At 47.4% G+C, this 21,215-nt stretch overlaps 1 protein-coding gene across 1 annotated transcript in view; it reads left to right on the forward strand.

The window, feature by feature from the left end:
- Positions 1-21,215, forward strand: part of LOC126209984 (ammonium transporter Rh type A-like) — a 169,844-nt gene that overhangs the window by 68,404 nt on the left and 80,225 nt on the right. The window contains exon 4 of the mRNA XM_049939094.1: positions 7,078-7,213. Coding sequence (XP_049795051.1) covers positions 7,078-7,213 — 136 coding nt within the window. The remainder of the gene's footprint in view (positions 1-7,077; positions 7,214-21,215) is intronic.

Genomic DNA, 21,215 nt, shown 5'->3' on the forward strand with positions numbered 1-21,215 from the left:
TCAGCCTTTCTTATTTCAGTGGATTTGTCCATTCGCAGCCCTTATGTCCGCTAGGGTGATGCCCCGTCCGTGTCTGCTCCGCTTACATACATTTATTACCTCGTCAGGTGGCCGCAACGTCACCAGGCGGCATCCAACGTCGCCTTGGGCAGTGGTCATAATACCAGGCGATCAAAAAGTCAGTATAAATTTGAAAACTTAATAAACCACGGAATAATGTAGATAGAGAAGTAAAAATTGACACACATGCGTGGAATGACATGGGGTTTCATTAGAACAAAAAAGAAAACGAAGTTCACAAAATGTCCGACAGACGGCGCTGGACAGCAAAACGTCAGTGACTGCGCATGACAATCGTGTATAAAAGGAGCTGTAATGAGAGAGAGAATCAGATGCGCCAGCAGTCGCAGCATGTTGACGTTACCTGAAAAGGCGCTTTTAGTGAAGCTGTATTACGAGAATGGGGAATGTGCTACTTCAGCGTTACGATCCTATCGGCATAGGAAGGGGATTCGAACGGGTAAAGGTCCGTTGACAAATGCAGCTGTGGCAAGAATGATTTCGAAGTTCGAAGCTACGGGTTGTTTAGACGATAGACTCCGTAGTGGCCGACCGAGCACAAGGCGTAATGCTGCTGAGACAGTTCAGGAAGAAATGGAGACTGTAGTGGGTTGGTCTATGCACCGGGAAGACAGCGCTCGTGCAGTCGCACGTCGCACCGGCATTCCATACACTACTGCTTGGTTGGCACTGAGGCGTACCCTCCGATGCTATCCGTACAAAATCCATCGGCATCATGAATTGTTACATGGCGATTTAGTGAAGCGGAGGGCATTTGCGGTGTGGGCGTTTCAAAAGATGGCGGAGGATGACGATTGGTTGAGTAACGTGTTGTGGACCGACGATGCCCATTTCACCCTCCGACGGTCTGTCAACGCCCACAACTGCAGAATTTTGGCTACCGAAAATCCTAGAACTGTCGTGGAAACTCCATTGGACTACGAGAAAGTCACGGTATGGGTTGGATTTACATCTACCGTTATCGGGCCTTTTTTCTTCGAGGAAATGCGTGATTCTTGATTTGTAACTGCTACCGTGACGGGTGAGAGGTACGCCGATATGTTACAGAATCGCATCATCCCCAGCCTGGCTGATAAACACCTGCTGGAACGTACGATGTTTATGCAGGATGGCGCTCCACCACATATTGCTAGACGCGTGAAAGATCTCTTGCGCGCGTCGTTTGGTGATGATCGTGTGCTCAGCCGCCACTTTCGTCATGCTTGGCCTCACAGGTCCCCGGACCTCAGTCCGTGCGATTATTGGCTTTGGGGTTGCCCGAAGTCGCAAGTGTATCGTGATCGACCGACATCTCTAGCGATGCTGAAAGACTACTTCCGACGCCAATGCCTCACCATAACTCCGGACATGCTTTACAGTGCTGTTCACAATGTTATTCCTCGACTACAGCTGTTGTTGAGGAATGATGGTGGACCATCTTTGCTTTGTCTTACTTTGTTATGCTAATTATTGCTATTTTGATCAGATGAAGCGCCATCGGTCGGACATTTTTTGAACTTTTGTATTTTTTTGGTTCTAATAAAACCCCATGTCATTCCAAGCATGTGTGTCAATTTGTACCTCTATCTACATTGTTCCGTGATTTATTTAGTTTTCAAATTTATACTGACTTTTAGATCGTCCGGTATTTTGGCTGATCAGTCTAAGTCCGGCAAGCGACTCACGCTGAGAATCGCTGAAAGGTTCACAGCCGACATATCGATACAAGAATTAAAAATATCGCAGATGCACCCCAAAAAAATGTTAGAATAACGCCTGTTCCAGTTTCGACACAAGATAACAAAACCATTATAGAGGACTTTTTCGTCACGTCATTAAACGATGAAATCACCATGCGGCTACTGTTGCTTCTGGTAATCGGAAGCGGAATTGTGCGGATCCAGTTTTCAAAAATTATGTCACTCTGTTCACTGCTGATAGAATTAATTCTTACCCTAATGAATACTTTTCCGAACCAAGAAGATTCAAAATAGCAAATTTTTTTTTTGCAATTGTTTCAACAACGGAGTATTTAATTGATGATTAATTTGCTGATCGTGTCTTGCAAACGTTTCAAAAGAGAAAATTCGTGAAAAAAGCTCACATATTTGATAGATGTGATTGTTCGGCAATCGTGTAATCAAACAGTACGTTTTTCCATTTATTTATGTACATACCGCTAGATCTGTTTATGAAACTTCCTGGCAGATTAAAACTGTGTGCCCGACCGAGACTCGAACTCGGGACCTTTGCCTTTCGCGGGCAAGTGCTCTACCATCTGAGCTACCGAAGCACGATTCACGCCCGGTACTCACAGCTTTACTTCTGCCAGTATCTCGTCTCCTACCTTCCAAACTTTACAGAAGCTCTTCTGCGAACCTTGCAGAACTAGCACTCCTGAAAGAAAGGATATAGTGGAGACATGGCTTAGCCACAGCCTGGGGGATTTGAGTACCGGGCGTGAGTCGTGCTTCGGTAGCTCAGATGGTAGAGCACTTGCCCGCGAAAGGCAAAGGTCCCGAGTTCGAGTCTCGGTCCGGCACACAGTTTTAATCTGCCAGGAAGTTTCATATCAGCGCACACTCCGCTGCAGAGTGACAATCTCATTCTGGAGATCTGTTTATGTTGAGGATCAATTGCTACTCCCTGCATCAACCGTCGATCCTCTTCAGGTTTTCAGCTTTTCGTCTCAGATTTCTAGAGTTGCAACATCTCAGTATACAAGAGCATCTCCCTCGAAAACCCTCACGGGACTTCCGAGGTTGTTTAGTAGGTCATTTATATACTGCTCTCTTCTCCGTCCAAATAAGCCTTGGAGGGCATGTGGTCAGCACACCGCTCTCCCGGCCGTCTGTCAGTTTATGAGACCGAAGCCGCTACTTGTTAATCAAGTAGCTCTGCCTATCTTGCCGATCTGCACACCTGAGGATGCTCGTCTGTGTCCATAACATCACAGTCGACACACAACGGGGTGTCTGCGAGTTGAATCCTGTGAAGGTGTGAGTGACATACTTGCTTCCCATTGACAGTAAGGTACCATGCAGACTGGACTACCACCTGACCACTATGAGCTCTAACGTGTGGCACCTACGCACAGATACATCAGTTACTTAATAGACACGCAAAACTTCTCTTGCGATTTTCCCGAAATTGCCAGAGTAGGGGGGCCTTACTACTTGCCATTTTGTTGTGTTAATGGCCTACTAAAGGGGTCAAAAGTTTAAAGTAAATCCGTGATCCCAACGTCGTCGCCACCCCTTGTCAGGTGAAGTCCAACGAGAAGTCCACTGCTTCTCTGTTGACAACACCATTCCCCACTTCCTATGTTACGTCTGCCACAGACGGCCCCTACCAGGCAGACTACACTCAAGACAACCCTGTGTACCATATAACATACACAAGCAGTTGCAGGCGCAACCAAGAGGAAAACCATTCTTCAAAACAAACAGAACTTGCTAGATATACTTGAAAAAAGAGACAGCATTGGTCGTATATTTTTTACTATTGCAAAATCGATTTTCTGTCTCTGAGTGACCATCTTCAGTGCTATATTGTATAACTTAAATTGGGATGCACTGTTGTCACTAAGCTTACGGCAATCACATAGACTGAGCAGTCTATGTGATTGCCGTAAGCTTAGTGACAACAGTGCATCCCAATTTAAGTTATACAATATAGCACTGAAGATGGTCACTCAGTGACAGGAAATCGATTTTGCAATAGTAAAAAATATACGACCAATGCTGTCTCTTTTTTCAAGTATACCTGTTATCTGGTCGTAGTGCACAAGACAACATGGAGTCGCCAATCAATAGAACTTGCTAGAGACTAATGCGAACCTTTTTCTGAAGTGGTCGCCTCACAGATACAGGGAAAGTTGGAGTACACCACCGACCTCCACCGGCTTTATAAGGCCAGTGCAGCAGCAGTACAGCCAGTTCCTCGCGGAGTTAGGACCAGCTCCGATGGACCTCACCGATGCTATATGTTATTTGTTTTTGTGTGGATATAGTGATTGTTCGAGAAGTGTAGTTTAGTTTCAATAAACGCATTATATTGAGTGTTCTACAATACTGAGTATTCACATCCCACCTCCTTATATACTGGCGGATCATAGGGGTATCCGGATACTTTTGATGAGGCAGTGTATTTACCTTACGTTACGCCTGCTCGGCTCACCGTGCGGTCTAACGCCCTTCTCGAGCGGGAAGGCGTGCCGGTGCCCAGCACGAATCTGGCCGGCAGATTAGTGTCGAGGTCCGGTGTGCACTGACTGCTGAAACCTGAAGTAAAACAAACTTCATACCAAATGTGCCAAAACAGAACCCACACGCTGTTATTCTTTTCTGGGCCGCCGAAGGGTAAACACCTGAAGACATCCATTATGGTACGGTGCTACAAGGCATGCTACTGTTTCGTGATAACGCACGTACCCATATCGCAAATGTATTAACGCAGAAGTTACGCCAACTCAAGTGAGAGACATTCGAGCATGGTTCCTTTAGCGCTGATCTCTCGCTATGCGATTGTAATGCCTTCGAAACCTTAAAAAAGGCGTGAAAGGCTGAGGATTCCTGTCAACTTCAACAACTCAGCAGGACGCGGTGTTTCATCAAATGGGTATCTTCAAACTGGTGTGTCGGTGGGGTAATTGCCTCAATGTTCACGACGATTTTGACTGATTAGCACACCGATTCTGGACTGTGCGGCCTTCGAACGGGAATTTTTTGATCGCCCTTTTCAATGAAGAGATTACCTACTTTCCTCCATCTGCCCTGTTTTCGTTTGACTGGACCTTATAGCTCATATGCATGCTGCTGACATCTTTATTTGTGTTGTAGGACGAAATTGTCACGTTATGAATATTTACTACAGATACTTATAGATTTCTAAAAAAAATGGTTCAAATGGCTCTGAGCACTATGGGACTCAACTTCTGTGGTCATCAGTCCCCTAGAACTTAGAACTACTTAAACCTAACTAACCTAAGGACATCACACACATCCATGCCCGTGGCAGGATTCGAACCTGCGACCGTAGCAGTCGCACGGTTCCGGACTGCGCGCCTAGAACCGCGTAGAGATTTCTGTGATATTCATTTCCATAACGGCCCAAAGCACAAGGTATAATTTTGTTGCTCTAGACTGCTCAATCTACTGTTGGCAAAGCAATGTATGTTCCACTTTAAAAAAACGAAAAACAAGCAGATTTCATGTCTGAAGTGAAGAGGCCGTTTAATTTGAACCTCGAGCCGCAGAACACACTTAATGAAAATGATAACCAGGATCATGAAGTGTTGGTATATACAGCGTGATCGAAAAGTCAGTATAAATTTGAAAACTTAATAAACCACGGAATAATGTAGATAGAGAGGTAAAAATTGACACACATGCTTGGAATGACATGGGGTTTTATTAGAACAAAGTAAAAAAAGGTCACAAAATGTCCGACAGATGGCGCGTGAAAGATCTCTTGCGCTTGTCGTTTGGTGATGATCGTGTGCTCAGCTGCCACTTTCGTCATGATTGGCCTCCCACGTCCTCAGACCTCAGTCCGTGCGATTATTGGTTTTGGGGTTACCTGAAGTCGCAAGTGTATCGTGATCGACCGACATCTCTAGCGATGCTGAAAGACAACATCCAACGCCAATGCCTCACCACAACTCCGGACATGCTTTACAGTGCTGTTCACAACATTATTCCTCGACTACAGCTATTGTTGAGGAATGATGGCGGACATATCAAGCATTTTCTGAAAAGAACACCATCTTTGCTTTGTCTTACTTTGTTATGCTAATTATTGCTATTCTGATCAGATGAAGCGCCATCTGTCGGACATTTTTCGAACTTTTGTATTTTTCTTGCTTCTAATAGAACCCCATGTCATTCCAAGAATGTGTGTCAATTTGTACTTCTATATCTACATTATTCCGTGATTTATTCAGTTTTCAAATTTATACTGACTTTTTGATGACCTGGTAGTATGTGTGGAACATTTAGTAGCTATTCTTTAAGGTACGATTCAAGCTTCACATTGATCACACACGTTAAAAGTGTCGAAGATGTTATTTTACCTAGCATCAACATGAAAACTTCGTGAATTTACATCAGCAACGTGCCCGGGCGGTCTAATGCTCTGCTTCCCGAGCGGGCAGGCATACCGGGCCCCAGCACAAATCCGCGCGGTGGATTAGTGTCGACGTCCGGTATGCCAGCCAGTCTATGGATGGTTTTTAGGCAGTTTTCCATCTGCCTCTGCAAATGCGGGCTGGTTCCCCTTATTCCGCCTCACTTACACTATATCGGCGATTGCTGCGCAAACAAGTTCTCCACGTACGCGTACACCACCATTACTCTACCACGCAAACATAGGGGTTACACTTGTCTGGTGTGAAACGTTCCTTGGGGGGTCCACCGGGGGCCGAACCGCACAATACCCCTGGGTTCGGTGTGGGGAGGCGGAGGGGTGAAGTGGACTGCGGTAGTCGTCGTGGAGTTGTGGACCACTGAGGCTGCGGCAGGGACGGAGCCTCTCTGTTGTTTCTAGGTCTCCGGTTAACATACAATACAAGATGGGTTTCCATCTGCCTCGGCGAATGCGGACGGGTTCCTTTTATTCTGCCTGAGTTACACTATGTCGGAAATTGCTGCGCAAACACTGTTTACACGTACGCATACACCGTAATTACTCTACCACGCAAACATTTGGGGTTATACTCGTCTGGTATGAGACGTTCCCAGGGGAGAGAGGGGGGGGGGGGAGAGTGGGGGCCGAACCGCGCACAGTAACCCTGGGTTCGGTGCGGGGCGGCGGTGGGGTGGGTGGACTGCTGTAGCCTGTGGTGGGGTTGTGACCCACTGAGGACTACGGCGGGTCGAAGCCTCCCCATCGCGTCTAGGTCCCGGTTTCAATACACAATACCTTACGTTGCTCGAAGAGACGAGTGTAATGGAAACCTGTGTCGCAGTACAGCGTGGTGCAGCACGTCGCTAGAGGCCTCTGCCTGTCTGTCCACAGGCGGCGGACGCGGGCGGCTCCCTGTACGTGCACATGTTCGGCGCCGCCTTCGGACTGGCCGCCGGAATCACTGTGCGCCACGGGGACGCCACGGCGCAGCGTCGCTCCGACACAACAGACTCGTTCGCCATGCTCGGTGAGTCACCTCCACTCTGATACTTCCTATCTGCCAACTGTAGGCTTTGTGTCCGCACTACTCAGTAGAGCTACCTGGCAAGTAGCCCGCCGTTGCCACGGGTAATATACACTGACGGATTAAAAATCGCAGCGCCAAGAAGTAAATAATGTAGAGGAATAAAATTTTGGGAATATACACTACTGGCCATTAAAATTGCTACACCAAGGAGAAATGCAGACGATAAACAGGTATTCATTGCACAAATATACTACAACTGACATATGATTACATTTTCACGCAATTTGGGTGCAGAGATCCTGATATATCAGTACCCAGAACAACGACCTGTGGCCCTATTAACGGCCTTGATACGCCTGGGCATTGAGTCAAACAGAGCTTGGATAGCGTGTACAGGTACAGCTGATCATGCAGCTTCAACCCGATACCACAGTCCATCAAGAGTAGTGACTGGCGTATTGTGACGAGCCAGTTGCTCGGCCACCATTGACCAGACGTTTTCAGTTGGTGAGAGATCTGGAGAATGTGCTGGCCAGGGCGGCAGTCGAACATTTCCTGTATCCAGAAAGGCCCGTACAGGACGTGCAACAAGCGGTCGTGCATTACCCTGCTGAAATGTAGGGTTTCATAGGGATCGGATGGAAGGGTAGAGCCACGGGTCGTAACACTTCTGAAATGTAACGTCTACTGTTCAAAGTGCCGTCAGTGCGAACAGGAGGTGACCGAGACGTGTAACCAATGGCACCCCATACCATCACGCCGGGTGATACGCCAGTATGGCGATGACGAATACACGCTTCCAATGTGCATTCACTGCGATGTCGCCAAACACGGATGCGACCATCATGATGCTGTAAACAGAACCTGGATTCGTCCGAAAAAATGACGTTTTGCCACTCGTGCACCCAGGTTCGTCGTTGAGTACACCATCGCAGACGCTCCTGTCTGTCAAGAATAACCACAGCCATGGTCTCCGAGCTGATGGTCCATGCTGCTGCAAACTGTTCGTGCAGATGGTTCTTGTCTTGCAAGCGTCCCCATCTGTTGACTCTAGGGATCGAGACGTGGCTGCACGATCCTTTACAGCCATGCGGATAAGATGTCTGTCATCTGGACTGCTAGTGATACGAGGCCGTTGGGATCCAGCACGACGTTCCTTATTACCCTCCTGAACCCACCGATTCCATATTCTGCTAAGAGTCATTGGATCTCGACCAACGCGAGCAGCAATGTCGCGATACGATAAACCGCAATCGCGATAGGCTACAACCCGACCTTTATCAAAATCGAACGTGATGGTACGCATTTTTTCTCCTTACACGAGGCATCACAACAACGTTATACCAGGTAGCGCCGGTCAACTGCTGTTTGTGTGTGAGAAATCGGTTGGAAACTTTTCTCATGTCAGCACGTTGTAGGTGTCGCCAACGTCGCAAACCTTCTGTGAATGCTCTGAAAAGCTAATCATTTGCATATGACAGCATCTTCTTCCCGTCGGTTAAATTTCGCGTCTGTAGCACGTCATCTTCGTGGTGTAGCAGTTTTAATGGCAGGCAGTGTACTTGTCTACCTAACGAATTTCAGAGTTTAACGTTGTATTATCACAGGTTAATGTTCGCGCGACATAAGCCAATGCAAATGTGGAATGTTGGTATATGAACAACCGCCACAGTGTAGAAAGCAAGCATGTAAACGTGCGTGCATTGCGTTTACAGGTTCCGAATGTCGGTTTGTGAGATGGAGTTCCATCCCCGTTGCACTTGGTCTGTCAGTACAGGGACGGCTGAAGCTGTTTCTGGATGACGCTGGAGTTGTTCGATGATGTCGCTTAAGCGCTCGGCTGGAGACAGATTTGGTGATCGAGCAGGCCAAGGCAACATATCAGCTCTCTGCGTAGCATGTTGCGTTACAACAGCGGTTTGTGGGCGAGCGTTATCCTGTTGGAAGACACCCGTTGGAATCCTGTTTATGAACGGCAGCACAACAGGTCGAATCGTCAGTCAGGGTGCGTGGGATAAGCACGAGGGTGGTCCTGCTGTCCTATGAAACCGCACCCCAGACCCTAACTCCAGGTGACGGTCCAGTGCGTTTAGCACTCTGGTTCCAGGCCGTCAACTGGCGTCCTTCTAACCAGCACATAGCCATCACTGGCACCGAGGAAAAACCAGCTTTCATCAGAAGATACAACAGAGACCTCAAACCTGCCTCACAGTGACCTCTCGCTTGACATCACTGAAGTCGCAGACGGCGGTGGTTTGGGGTCAGTGGAATGCAGGCTACAGGGCAGCTGGCTCGGAGCTCTCCTGGAAGCAAACGATTTGTAACCATTGTGTTACTGCAGTGCCAACTGCTGTTCAAACTTCTGATGCAGATGCACACGCGACACAACGATACGCCTAGCACGATGGTCTTCCCTCTCGGTAGAGCCACGAGGCCGTTCGAATGTAGATTGTGACCACCGCCGCTAGCAATGATGTACAGTGGCTACATTCCTTTCTGCAATGTCGCAGAAGCCACACGCCTCTTCTCGTAGCTCTATTACACGACCTCGTCCAACTCAGGAGATGTTGATAATGGCTTCTCGTCTGAAAGACATTCTCGACCGACATCAACTCACCTCGTCCAATCTCAAAGGTAACTAACTCTCACGTATTTAAAGCAAACCTCGTTTGCATCCTCGTAGTGGTTCTACTGGCGCCAGTCTTATGAAGCTGGCGCAAAATGTGGATAGACAGCATCTTCCAGTTGTAGAAGCACGCCTACCAACTTTCGTTTATGTCGCACAACTCCTTTTTGGTACTGCGATTTTTTTCTGCGTCACTGTACCTTCGGTTGAGCGGGGACCAGCAATCTTCATGTGACGTACTTCCTGTTGTGATCGCTCTAATGGGTGACATGACAAAAGTCTGTCTGATGGTGGAGTATTCATTACCTAAGTAAATTTATTGAATCTGCCCTCGAAGGAGGATTTTTTTGTCCTCGAGTTTTCGGCTATCGTTAGGAAGAAACCACTGACAAGAGGACTGCGCCTATTCGTCATCACTTGGCACAAACAGGCTCTGTTTAGAGAACAATGGTCTACACTGAGGTGACAAAAGTCGTGGGATACCTCATAATATCGTATCGGACCTCCGTATGCGCGACACAGTGCAGCAACTCGACTTGGCATGGACTCAACAAGTCGTTTTAAGTCCCCTGCTGCAGAAACATTGAGCCATGCTTGCTCTACACCCGTCCATGTCCACCCCCGGCAGCTCAATGATCAGCGCGACAGAATGTCGATCCTAAGGGCCTGGGTTCGATTCCCGGCTGGGTCGGAGATTTTCTCCGCTCAGGGACTGTGTGTAGTGCTGTCCTAATCATCATCATTACATCCCCATCGACGCGCAAGTCGCCGAACTGGCGTCAAATCGACAGACTTGCACCCGGCGGACTGTCTACCCGACGGGAGGCCCTACTCACACGACATTCTATTTCCCGTCCATAATTGCGAAAGTGTTGCCACGCAGGATTTTACGCACGTACTGACCTGGAGACTATGTCCCATAAACGTTCGATGGGATTAATCTCCGTCGATCTGCGAGGCTAAATCATTCGCTAGAATTGGACAGCATGGTCTCCAAACAAATCGCGAATAGCTATAGCCCGGTGGCATGACACATTGTCATCCACGAAAATTCCGTCGTTGTTTAGGAATGTGAATGGCTGCAAATGGTCTCCACATGGCTGGACCTAACCATGTCCAGTCAGTGACCCATGTAAACACGGCCCACATCATTAAGAAGCCTCCACCAGATTGCACAGTGCCTTGTTGAGAATTTGGACCTGTGGCTTCGTGGAGTCTGTGGGACTCTCGTAAGCTACCATCAGCTCTTACCAACTAAAATCTGGACTCACCTGACCAAACCACGTTTCTCCAGCCTTCTAGATCCAACCGATATGGTCACGAACCTAGGTGAAGCACTTGCAGGCGATGTCGTTCTGTTAGCAAAGGCACTCCCGTCGGTCGTCTGCTGCCATGGCCCAGTAACGACAAATTTCTCCGCGCTATCCTAACGAATACGTTCGTCGTACGTCCCACATTGATTTCAGCCGTTATTTCACGCGGTGTTGCCTGTCTGCTAGCACTGACAACCCTACACAAATGCCACTGTTCTCGGTTGTAAGTGAAGGCTGCCGGCCATTGCTTTGTCCGTGGTGAGAAGTAGTGCCTGAAATTTGGTATTGTCGCTGTGGATCTCGGAATATTGAATTCGCTAACGATTTCTGAAACAGAACGTCCCTTGCGCCTAGCTCCCACTACCATTCTGTGTTCAAAGTTAGTTGATTCCCGTTGTACGGCCATAATCATGTCGGAAATCTTTTCCCAGGAATCATCTGGGTACAAATGAATGCTTTTATACCTTCTGTACCCGATACCACCGCCATATGTACATGTGCATATCGCTATCCTATGACTTTCGTCAGTTCAATGTATACAGGGTCATTTACTGACGGTGTGAGCTTTCAGGAACGAAGAAGAAAGGTAAATGTATCAAACCGAGGTATGGGACTGCAGTAGAGAAACGAGTGAGTCGAAAGTTATAAGGGAAAATCGTTTTGATACTTCCGACAATGGACTACATGTAGCGCTACTGTTTTTGCTTATATTGTGGGGTAGCCCGTCTCAAACAGCACTTGTTATTCGCCAGCAACTGTGGTTGTAACATGATCGAGTCCTACCTCATTTTGGACTGAGGGTTCGTGACCATCTGGATTAGACATTCCCTGAAAAGTGGACAGGCAGTGGAGATCCTGTTCCATGGGCACAACGTTCACCTAATCTCACCTCACTTCATTTCTCCTTGTGTGGGTTTGTCGCCTGTCGAGATAGATATATGAAGATGGTATCTGTTCTTTCAGACACGTCCGAAAGAACAGATACCATCGGTGACCACCTCTGTTACAATGAAATGATAACTACATCAAGACCCTAAGCTGTCGACAGGCGTTGATATACATCAACGGGGACAGCTGAAAATGTGTGCCCCGACCAGGACTAGAACCCGGGATCTCCTGCTTACATGGCTGACGCTCTATCCACCTGAGCCATCGACGGCAGACTGCAGGGACTTATCCCTTGCACGCTCCCCGTCAGACCCACATTCCCAACTTAATGTCCACACACTACATTCGTAGTGTCCCTGCCGATTACACTCTTTACTCGCGGCAGACAATCTTACTGACAAGGGAACCTCCCCATCGCACCCCCCTCAGATTTAGTTATAAGTTGGCACAGGGATAGGCCATGAAAAACTGAACACAGATCAATCGAGAAAACAGGAAGAAGTTGTGTGGAACTATGAAAAAAATAAGCAAAATATACAAACTGAGTAGTCCGTGTCCAAGATAGGCAACATCAAGGTACGTGTACACTGAGGAGCACCGTGGTCTCGTGGTTACCGCGAGCAGCTACGGAACGGAAAGTCCCTGGTTCAATCCTCCCTCGAGTGAAAAGTTTTAATTTTTTATTTTCAGACAATTATCAAAGTTCATGCACTCAGACATGATCAACTTCGCTCTCCAAAATTCCAGGACATGTTCAGATTTGCTTGGGCACATGCAGGATTTGACGGTCTACACACGGAAAAACTTGAAAACGTTAAAAACATATGTTTTGACAGAGCACAGGGAAAACTTTGCGACTGTGAAACTGTTGCATTCATTTGTTGCCGTTTATGTGACAAACTCTTATGTTTTATTCACTTTTTTGGGAGTGATTATCACATCCACAAGAAAACCTAAATCGGGCAAGGTAGAAGAATCTTTTTACCCACTCGCCAAGTGTGCAAGTTAGGTGGGTCGACAACATATTCCTGTAATTTGACGCACATGCCGTCACCAGTGTCGTATAGAATATTTCAGACGTGTTTTCCTGTGGAGGAATCGGTTGACCTATGAATTTGCGATCAAATGTTTTCGGTTCCTATTGGAGAGGCACGTCCTTTCGTCTAATAATCGCACGGTTTTGCGGTGCGGTCGCAAAACACAGACACTAAACTTATTACAGTGAACAGAGACGTCAATGAATGAACGGTCAGATCGTAACTTTGCGAAAATAAAGTAAGTAAAATTTTTACTCGAGGGAGGACTTGAACAAAGGACCTCTCGTTCCGCAGTTACTCACTCTAACCACGGGACCACGGCGCTCCTCAGCTTACATATTCCTTGATGTTGCATATCTTACACTTTGACTACTCAGTTAGTATATTTTGCTTATTTTTTCATAGTTCCACACAACTTCTTCCTGTTTTCTCGATTGATCTGTATTCAGTTTTTCAAGGCCTATCCACTGTGTCAATTTATAACTAAATCTGAGGGGGGTGCGATGGGGAGGTTCCCTTGTGAGTACCGTAAGAGGTTGGGGCAATGCATGTACATCCAGCACAGAAGAAGAAGGTCAATGGCCGGTTAGCCTTAACTATATGAAGATCGTATCTGTTCTTTCGGACATGTCTGAAAGAACATAGCCGCGCGGGATTAGCCGAGCGGGGTTAGGCGCTGCAGTCATGGACTGTGCAGCTGGTCCCGGCGGAGGTTCGAGTCCTCCCTCCGGCATGGGTGTGTGTGATTGTCCTTAGCATACTTTAGGTTAAGTAGTGTGTAAGCTTACGGACTGATGACCTTAGCAGTTAAGTCCCATAAGAGTTCAACAATTTTTTGAAAGAACAGATACCACCTTCATATAGTTAAGGCTAACCGGCCATTGACCTTCTGTGCTGGACTTACGGGACTCGGTAAGATTGTCTGCCGCGAGTAATGAGTGTAATAGGCAGGCGCACGACGAATGTAGTATGTGGACATTAAGTTGGGAATGTGGGTCTCACGGGGAGCGTGCAAGGGATAAGTCCCTGCGGTTGCACTATCCTCTGTGCCCTCGGTGGCTCAGGTGGATAGAGCGTCTGCCATGTAAGCAGGAGATATCGGGTTCGAGTCCCGGTCGCGGCACACATTTTCAACTGTCCCCATTGAGGTATATCAACGCCTGTCGACAGCTTAGGATCTTGATCTAATTATCATTTCATGTGAGATAGAAGACGAGGTCCTGGCAAGAAGTCTTGCTGCCTGCGCCAACGTTCCAGCGACATCGGGGACATTAGAACGGGTACGACATAACACTGTGCGGCGACGCCACGCCTGCATTGACGCTGGGAATGCCATTTTGAATAACTTCTACATCTTCATCTACATCCACAACCATACTCCGGAAGCCACCTGACAGTGTGTGACGGAGGGTACCTTGAGTATCTCTATCGTGTCTCCCTTCTATTCCAGTCTCGTATTTTATGTGGAAAGAAGGGTTGTCGGTATGCCTCTGTGTGGGCTCTAATCTCTCTGATTTTATCCTCGTGGTCTCTTCGCGAGATATACGTAGGAGGGAGCAATATACTGCTTGACTCCTCGGTGAAGGTATGTTCTCGAAACTTCAACAAAAGCCCGTTCCGGGCTACTGAGCGTCTCTCCTACAGTCTTTCACTGGAGTTTATCTATAATCTCCGTAACGCTTTCGCTATTACTAAATCATCCTGTAACGAAGCGCGCTGCTCTCCGTTGAATCTTCTCTATCTCTTCTATCAACCCTATCTGGTACGGATCCCACACTGGTGAGCAGTATTCAAGCAGTGGGCGAACAAGTGTACTGTCTGGCATCTGCTTTACCGACGGTCAACTTTATATGATCATTCCATTTTAAATGACTCCTAATGCGTACTCCCAGATAATTTATGGAATTCTTCCAGTTGCTGACCTGCTATATTGTGATAAGGGATCTATCTTTCTATGTATTCGCAGCACATTACACTTGTCTACATTGACATTCAATTGCCATTCCCTGCACCATGCGTCAATTCGCTGCAGATCCTCCTGCATTTCAGTACAATTTTCCATTGTTACAACCTCTCGATATACCACAGCATCATCCACAAAAAGCCCCAGTGAACTTCCGATGTTATCCACAAGGTCATTTGTGTATATTGTGAATAGCAACGGTCCCACGACACTCCCCTGCGGCACACCTGAAATCACTCTTACTTCGGAAGACTTCTCTCCATTGAGAATGACATGCTGCGTTCTGTTATCTAGGAACTCTTCAATCCAACCACACAATTGGTCTGATAGTCCATATGCTCTTACTTTGTTCATTAAACGACTGTGGGGAACTGTATCGAACGCCTTGTGGAAGTCAAGAAACACGGTATCTACCTGTGAACCCGTGTCTATGGCCCTCAGAGTCTCGTGGACGAATAGTGCGACCTGGGTTTCACACGATCGTCTTTTTCGAAACCCATACAGAGTAGATTTCTGTACAGAGTAGATTTCTAGTCTCCAGAATAGTCATTATACTCGAACATAATACATGTTCCAAAACAACTGTTGTACATGTAGCAGCTTGTTAAACTTGTACAGGTAAATTGATTTCGTTATTACTGGGTCGTAAACTTAGGATTTTCTCACTCTCTTTGACGTCAAGTGCGCTGTTACTTGTTCTTCAAGAAGGCAAATTGGCTGGTGGTGTTGGAGAGTATTCAGCGGTAATTCTATATGTCATAGTGAGGATTCGGAAGGTGGGGCTCATAGTTCGAGGGTTGTGCGAGGGCGAGGCGGAACTTGGGTAGATTTTCGGTTATACCTTTCAAGACAGTCGGCTCTGAACTATCGTCTCTTACCACAGATTCATACGTTTACCACACTCCATCATCCCTGAAAATCTAACATCATCACGGAATCACCCAGCATATTGTAATATTTCAGAATAATTTTTTTTAAATACTTACAAAATAAAAGGAAGAAAATTGTGTTGTGTATTAACGTTGCGAATTTGTTTGTGTGGTTGACTGTGTCTTGTATTTAATGTATCATAAACGCACCAGGTGCGATCTAGACATATTTGATTCCATGAGATTACGTCAAATAGATCGGCTGCTCCAATGTGACGGTGTGAAATTTCACTGAACCCCACTCCACGGGTGACGCTCATCTCGCCGAACTTCCTGGAAGCGTGACGCCATTTTGACGTCACGCGCAATATCGACAATCGATGAGGCAGGCGCCTTGCTCATTTTGGCACATTTAGCTCGTTTGTATTGTAAGTTGCATTACGCCGTTGCAAGGCGACGGCGCATTGAAAATGTATCACAAAAATGCTTTCCTCATCATTGAACTTCAGTGAAGAACGCATCAATATAATCCTTCAAGAGACACTGTGACAAGCGAGATATGGGTTGCAGCTCTAGTTTAATAGATAATATCGTGGTTTACAGAGTCGATGGCTGTATATTCACATCCGTTCTCAACATGTTCTGGGAATGTAATACAAGTGTGTTCTGCATAAGCCCGCCCGGCTAGCCGCGCGGTCTAACGCACTGCTTCCCGAGAGGGAAGGCGTGCCGGTCTCTGGCACGAATCCGCCTGGCAGATTAGTGTCGGCCTTTTTACAAGAGGTGGAGCCCCTCCACGCCCACACCGGCATGATGGCCAACACAAAAGGTCTACTGCCATCTCTGCATAAGGGTTAGTATTCACTAAAGTGAGGTGTCGCAGGATGTGGGTGCTGCGATGTTTGCGTACGTCTGGTTAGGATTAACCATTAATACGCGCTCATCTGGAGATAGATTGGTCGAAATCTGACGAAGGGTAGCGGTTTGAAGGGCAGAGGAAAAAAAGTGCCAAGGCAAGAGCCAAGGGAAAAAAACCTCTGCGAAAGTTAGGTCGGGCGGCAAGAGCAGTAGCGGTTGTCTTGCTGCCTGCGATAGGTTGTGCAAGGATAGGCTTTGTTAGTAGTGGGTATCATGCATGTCGATACCTTGACGTTGTGCGGTTGTGCTGCTCGGCGGCTGGCGCTGGGTGCTGGTACAGAGTCCTCGGTCAGCGTCAGCAACCTGCAACAGTTAGGTTTGTTATCGATCTTGTGTCCGATAGGTCCTATACCGGAGGCACAGTGTGAGGGAGTGTTGGCAGGTTGTTCGTGCGTCTGTGGGCGAGCTCGTCGGTGTCCCTGCTGTGGCCTGTTGGTCGGCTCTAATAGCAGCTGGTAGTTGCCAGTCAGTGTTGCTGATATGCAGGGGCTTACCGACGTTTGTCGCTGTTTGCGTATGTTAGTTTACCATAGGTGGTTATGCCCTAGCTAGCAGTGTCTTTGGCCGCTTGTGTTTCCACCTGTGGTTGTGATCGTAGTTTCCCAGAGTGAGGATGAAAGGGTTGTTCGAGTGTCTCGAGTTCCTGTATAGTCGTGTGGCGTGTTTTTTGAATACACGCGGTATTCATGGTGAAGATCCACGGTGCGTGTGTAGCGTGGAGCATTGCTAATGATTCGTAGCACCTTCTTCTGTATGATCTGCAGGCGGCGCAGTCGTGTGGGAGCTGCATATCCCCAGACGGGAGCTGCGTACGTCATCAGAGGTCTAATCAGTGTCGTGTATAAGGACCTCGACACCCTCCTATTCAGTGTGCTTTCCCTGTTGAGCATTGGGTAGAGGTGTTTGAGCCTCGCGTGCGCTCGGTTGGCAACGTATTCGATGTGGTCCCCCCATGTAAGTTTCCGGTCCAGCCAGACACCAAGGTATCTGACTTTCTCTCGGAAACGTATTGGGCGTGTATGTAGTGTTATCGGTCTACAGTGTTGGTGTTTGCGCGGTAGTTTCGGTCTGCGTGTGAACAGAACTGCTTCGCACTTGTCGACGTTTACTTTAATACGCCGGCCAGCCTGTGGATGGTTTTTAAGGCGGTTTTCCATCTGCCTCGGCGAATTCGGTCTGGTTCCCCTTATTCCGCCTCAGTTACACTACGTCGGCGATTGCTGCGCAAACAGTCTCCACGTACGCATACACCATAATTACTCTACCACGCAAACATTTGGGGTTTCACTCGTCTGGTACAAGACGTTCCCGGGTGGTTCATTGGGGGCCGAACGGCACAATACCCCTGGGTTCGGTGTGGGGCGGCGGTGGGGTGGGTGGAATGCCGTAGCCTGTAGTGGGGTTGTGAACCACTGAGGGCTGTGGCGGGACAAAGCTTCTCCGTCGCTTCTAGGTCACCGGTTCAATACACACGATGTTCTGCGTATTCGATGTCGTTTAAAATTTGCCTCTGATTATAGAACGAAGGCTGAAGCAAGTGTTTGGCTGTTTATTTCCCACTATGTGCCAATTTCACGCGCTCAGGCAGGAATTTAAAAGGACAGCTTTAATTGTTGAGACTGAAACTTCCATCCCACAAATATATACACTACTGCCCATTAAAATTGCTACATCACGAAGATGATGTGCCACAGACGCGAAATTGAACCGACAGGAAGAAGATGCTGAGATATGCAAATGATTAGCTTTTCAGAGCATTCACACAAGGTTGGCGCCGGTGGCGATACCTACAACGTGCTGACATGAGGAAAGTTTCCAACCGATTTCTCATACACAAACAGCAGTTGACCGGCGTTGCTTGGTGAAACGTTGTTGTGATGTCTCGTGTAAGGAGGAGAAACGCGTACCATGACGTTTCCGGCTTTGATAAAGGTCGGATTGTAGCCATCGCGATTGCGGTTTATCGTATCGCGACATTGCTTCTCGCGTTGGTCGAGATCCAATGACTGTTAGCAGAATATGGAATCGGTGGGTTCAGGAGGGTAATACGGAACGCCGTGCTGGATCCCAACGGCCTTGTATCACTAGCAGTCGAGATGACAGGCAACTTATCCGCATGGCTGTAACGGATCGTGCAGCCACGTCTCGATCCCTGAGTCAACAGATGCGAACGTTTGCAAGACAATAACCATCTGCACGAACAGTTCGACGACGTTTGCAGCAGTATGGACTATCAGCTCGGAGACCATGGCTGCGGTTACCCTTCACGATGCATCACGGACACGAGCGCCTGCTATGGTGTTCTCAACGACAAACCTGTGTGCACAAATGGCATAACGGCATTTTTTCGGATGAATCCAGGTTCTGTTTATAGCATCATGATGGTCGCATCCGTGTTTGGCGACATCGTGGTGAACGCAGATTGGAAGCGTGTATTTGTCATCGCCATACTGCCGTATCACCCGGCGTGATGGTATGGGGTGCCATTGGTTACACGTCTCGGTCGCCTCTTGTTCGCATTGACGCCACTTTGAACAGTGGACGTTACATTTCAGATGTGCTACGACCCGTGGCTCTACCCTTCATTCGATCCCTGCGAAACCCTGCATATCAGCAGGATAATGCACGACCGCATGTTGCAGGTCCTGTACGGGTCTTTCTGCATACAGAAAATGTTCGACTTCTGCCCTGGCCAGCACATTTTCCACATCTCTCACCAACTGAAAACATCTGGTTAATGGTGGCCGAGCAACTGGCTCGTCACGATACGCCAGTTACTACTCTTGATGAACTGTGGTATCGTGTTGAAGCTGCATGGGCAGCTGTACCTGTACACGCCATCCAAGCTCTGTTTGACTCAATGCCCAGTCGTATCAAGGCCGTTATTACGGCCAGAGATGGTTGTTCTGGGTACTGATTTCTCAGGATCTATGCACCCAAACTGCGTGAAAATGTAATCACATGTCAGTTCTAGTATAATACATTTGTCAAATGAATACCCGTTTATCATCTGCATTTCTTCTTGGTGCAGCAATTTTAATGGTCAGTGGTGTATAACTCTTATTCCCGAAATTGTGGCTATTTCTGGGTGTGTGTGTGTGTGTAGCTAGGCAGGAATCTAAGAGGACAGCTTAAATTGTTGCGAGTGAAACGAAGAACAATCATATTCATATTATACAGGGTGATTCAAAAAGAATACCACAACTTTAAAAATGTGTATTTAATGAAAGAAACATAATATAACCTTCTGTTATACATCATTACAAAGAGTATTTAAAAAGGTTTTATTCACTCAAAAACAAGTTCAGAGATGTTCAATATGGCCCCCTCCAGACACACGAGCAATATCAACCCGATACTCCAACTCGTTCCACACTCTCTGTAGCATATCAGGCGTAACAGTTTGGATAGCTGCTGTTATTTCTCGTTTCAAATCATCAATGGTGGCTGGGAGAGGTGGCCGAAACACCATATCCTTAACATACCTCCATAAGAAAAAATCGCAGGGGGTAAGATCAGGGGTTCTTGGAGGCCAGTGATGAAGTGCTCTGTCACGGGCTGCCTGGCGGCCGATCCATCGCCTCGGGTAGTTGACGTTCAGGTTTCATAACTAACCTTTTTCGTAGGACTCTCCATACAGTTGATTGTGGAATTTGCAGCTCTCTGCTAGCTCTGCGAGTCGATTTTCCTGGGCTGCGAACAAATGCTTGCTGGATGCGTGCTACATTTTCGTCACTCGTTCTCGGCCGTCCAGAACTTTTCCCTTTGCACAAACACCCATTCTCTGTAAACTGTTTATACCAACGTTTAATACACCACCTATCATGAGGTTTAACACCATACTTCGTTCGAAATGCACGCTGAGCAACTGTCGTCGATTCACTTCTGCCGTACTCAATAACACAAAAAGCTTTCTGTTGAGCGGTCGCCATCTTAGCATCAACTGACGCTGACGCCTAGTCAACAGCGCCTCAAGCGAACAAATGTACAACTAAATGAAACTTTATAGCTCCCTTAATTCGCCGACAGATAGTGCTTAGCTCTGCCTTTTGTCGTTGCAGAGTTTTAAATTCCTAAAGTTGTGGTATTCTTTTTGAATCACCCTGTATAAATTGAATGTGGAAGGGGGGAGGAGAGAAAGAACAGGAAGGAGGTATTAATGTAAGCGGTAAACCTCATTGGGACTTTATGTAGAATCAGGCCGGTATTCGAATCCAGGAGTTTCTGGTTACTTGGCTTTCGCGTTGCGTATCGTAACTGGGCATTCTATCTCGGTAATCCCCTTGGCCGACCCAAATTCCAACCTAGCGCTACCTATCCATAACTCCCCACATGTATCCTCCACGCTCGCCCCTTTGAGATTCCCGCAAGAGGTCGAACGTAATGGT

Source organism: Schistocerca nitens, chromosome 10, assembly GCF_023898315.1.
Source record: "Schistocerca nitens isolate TAMUIC-IGC-003100 chromosome 10, iqSchNite1.1, whole genome shotgun sequence".
Lineage (NCBI taxonomy): Eukaryota > Metazoa > Arthropoda > Insecta > Orthoptera > Acrididae > Schistocerca > Schistocerca nitens.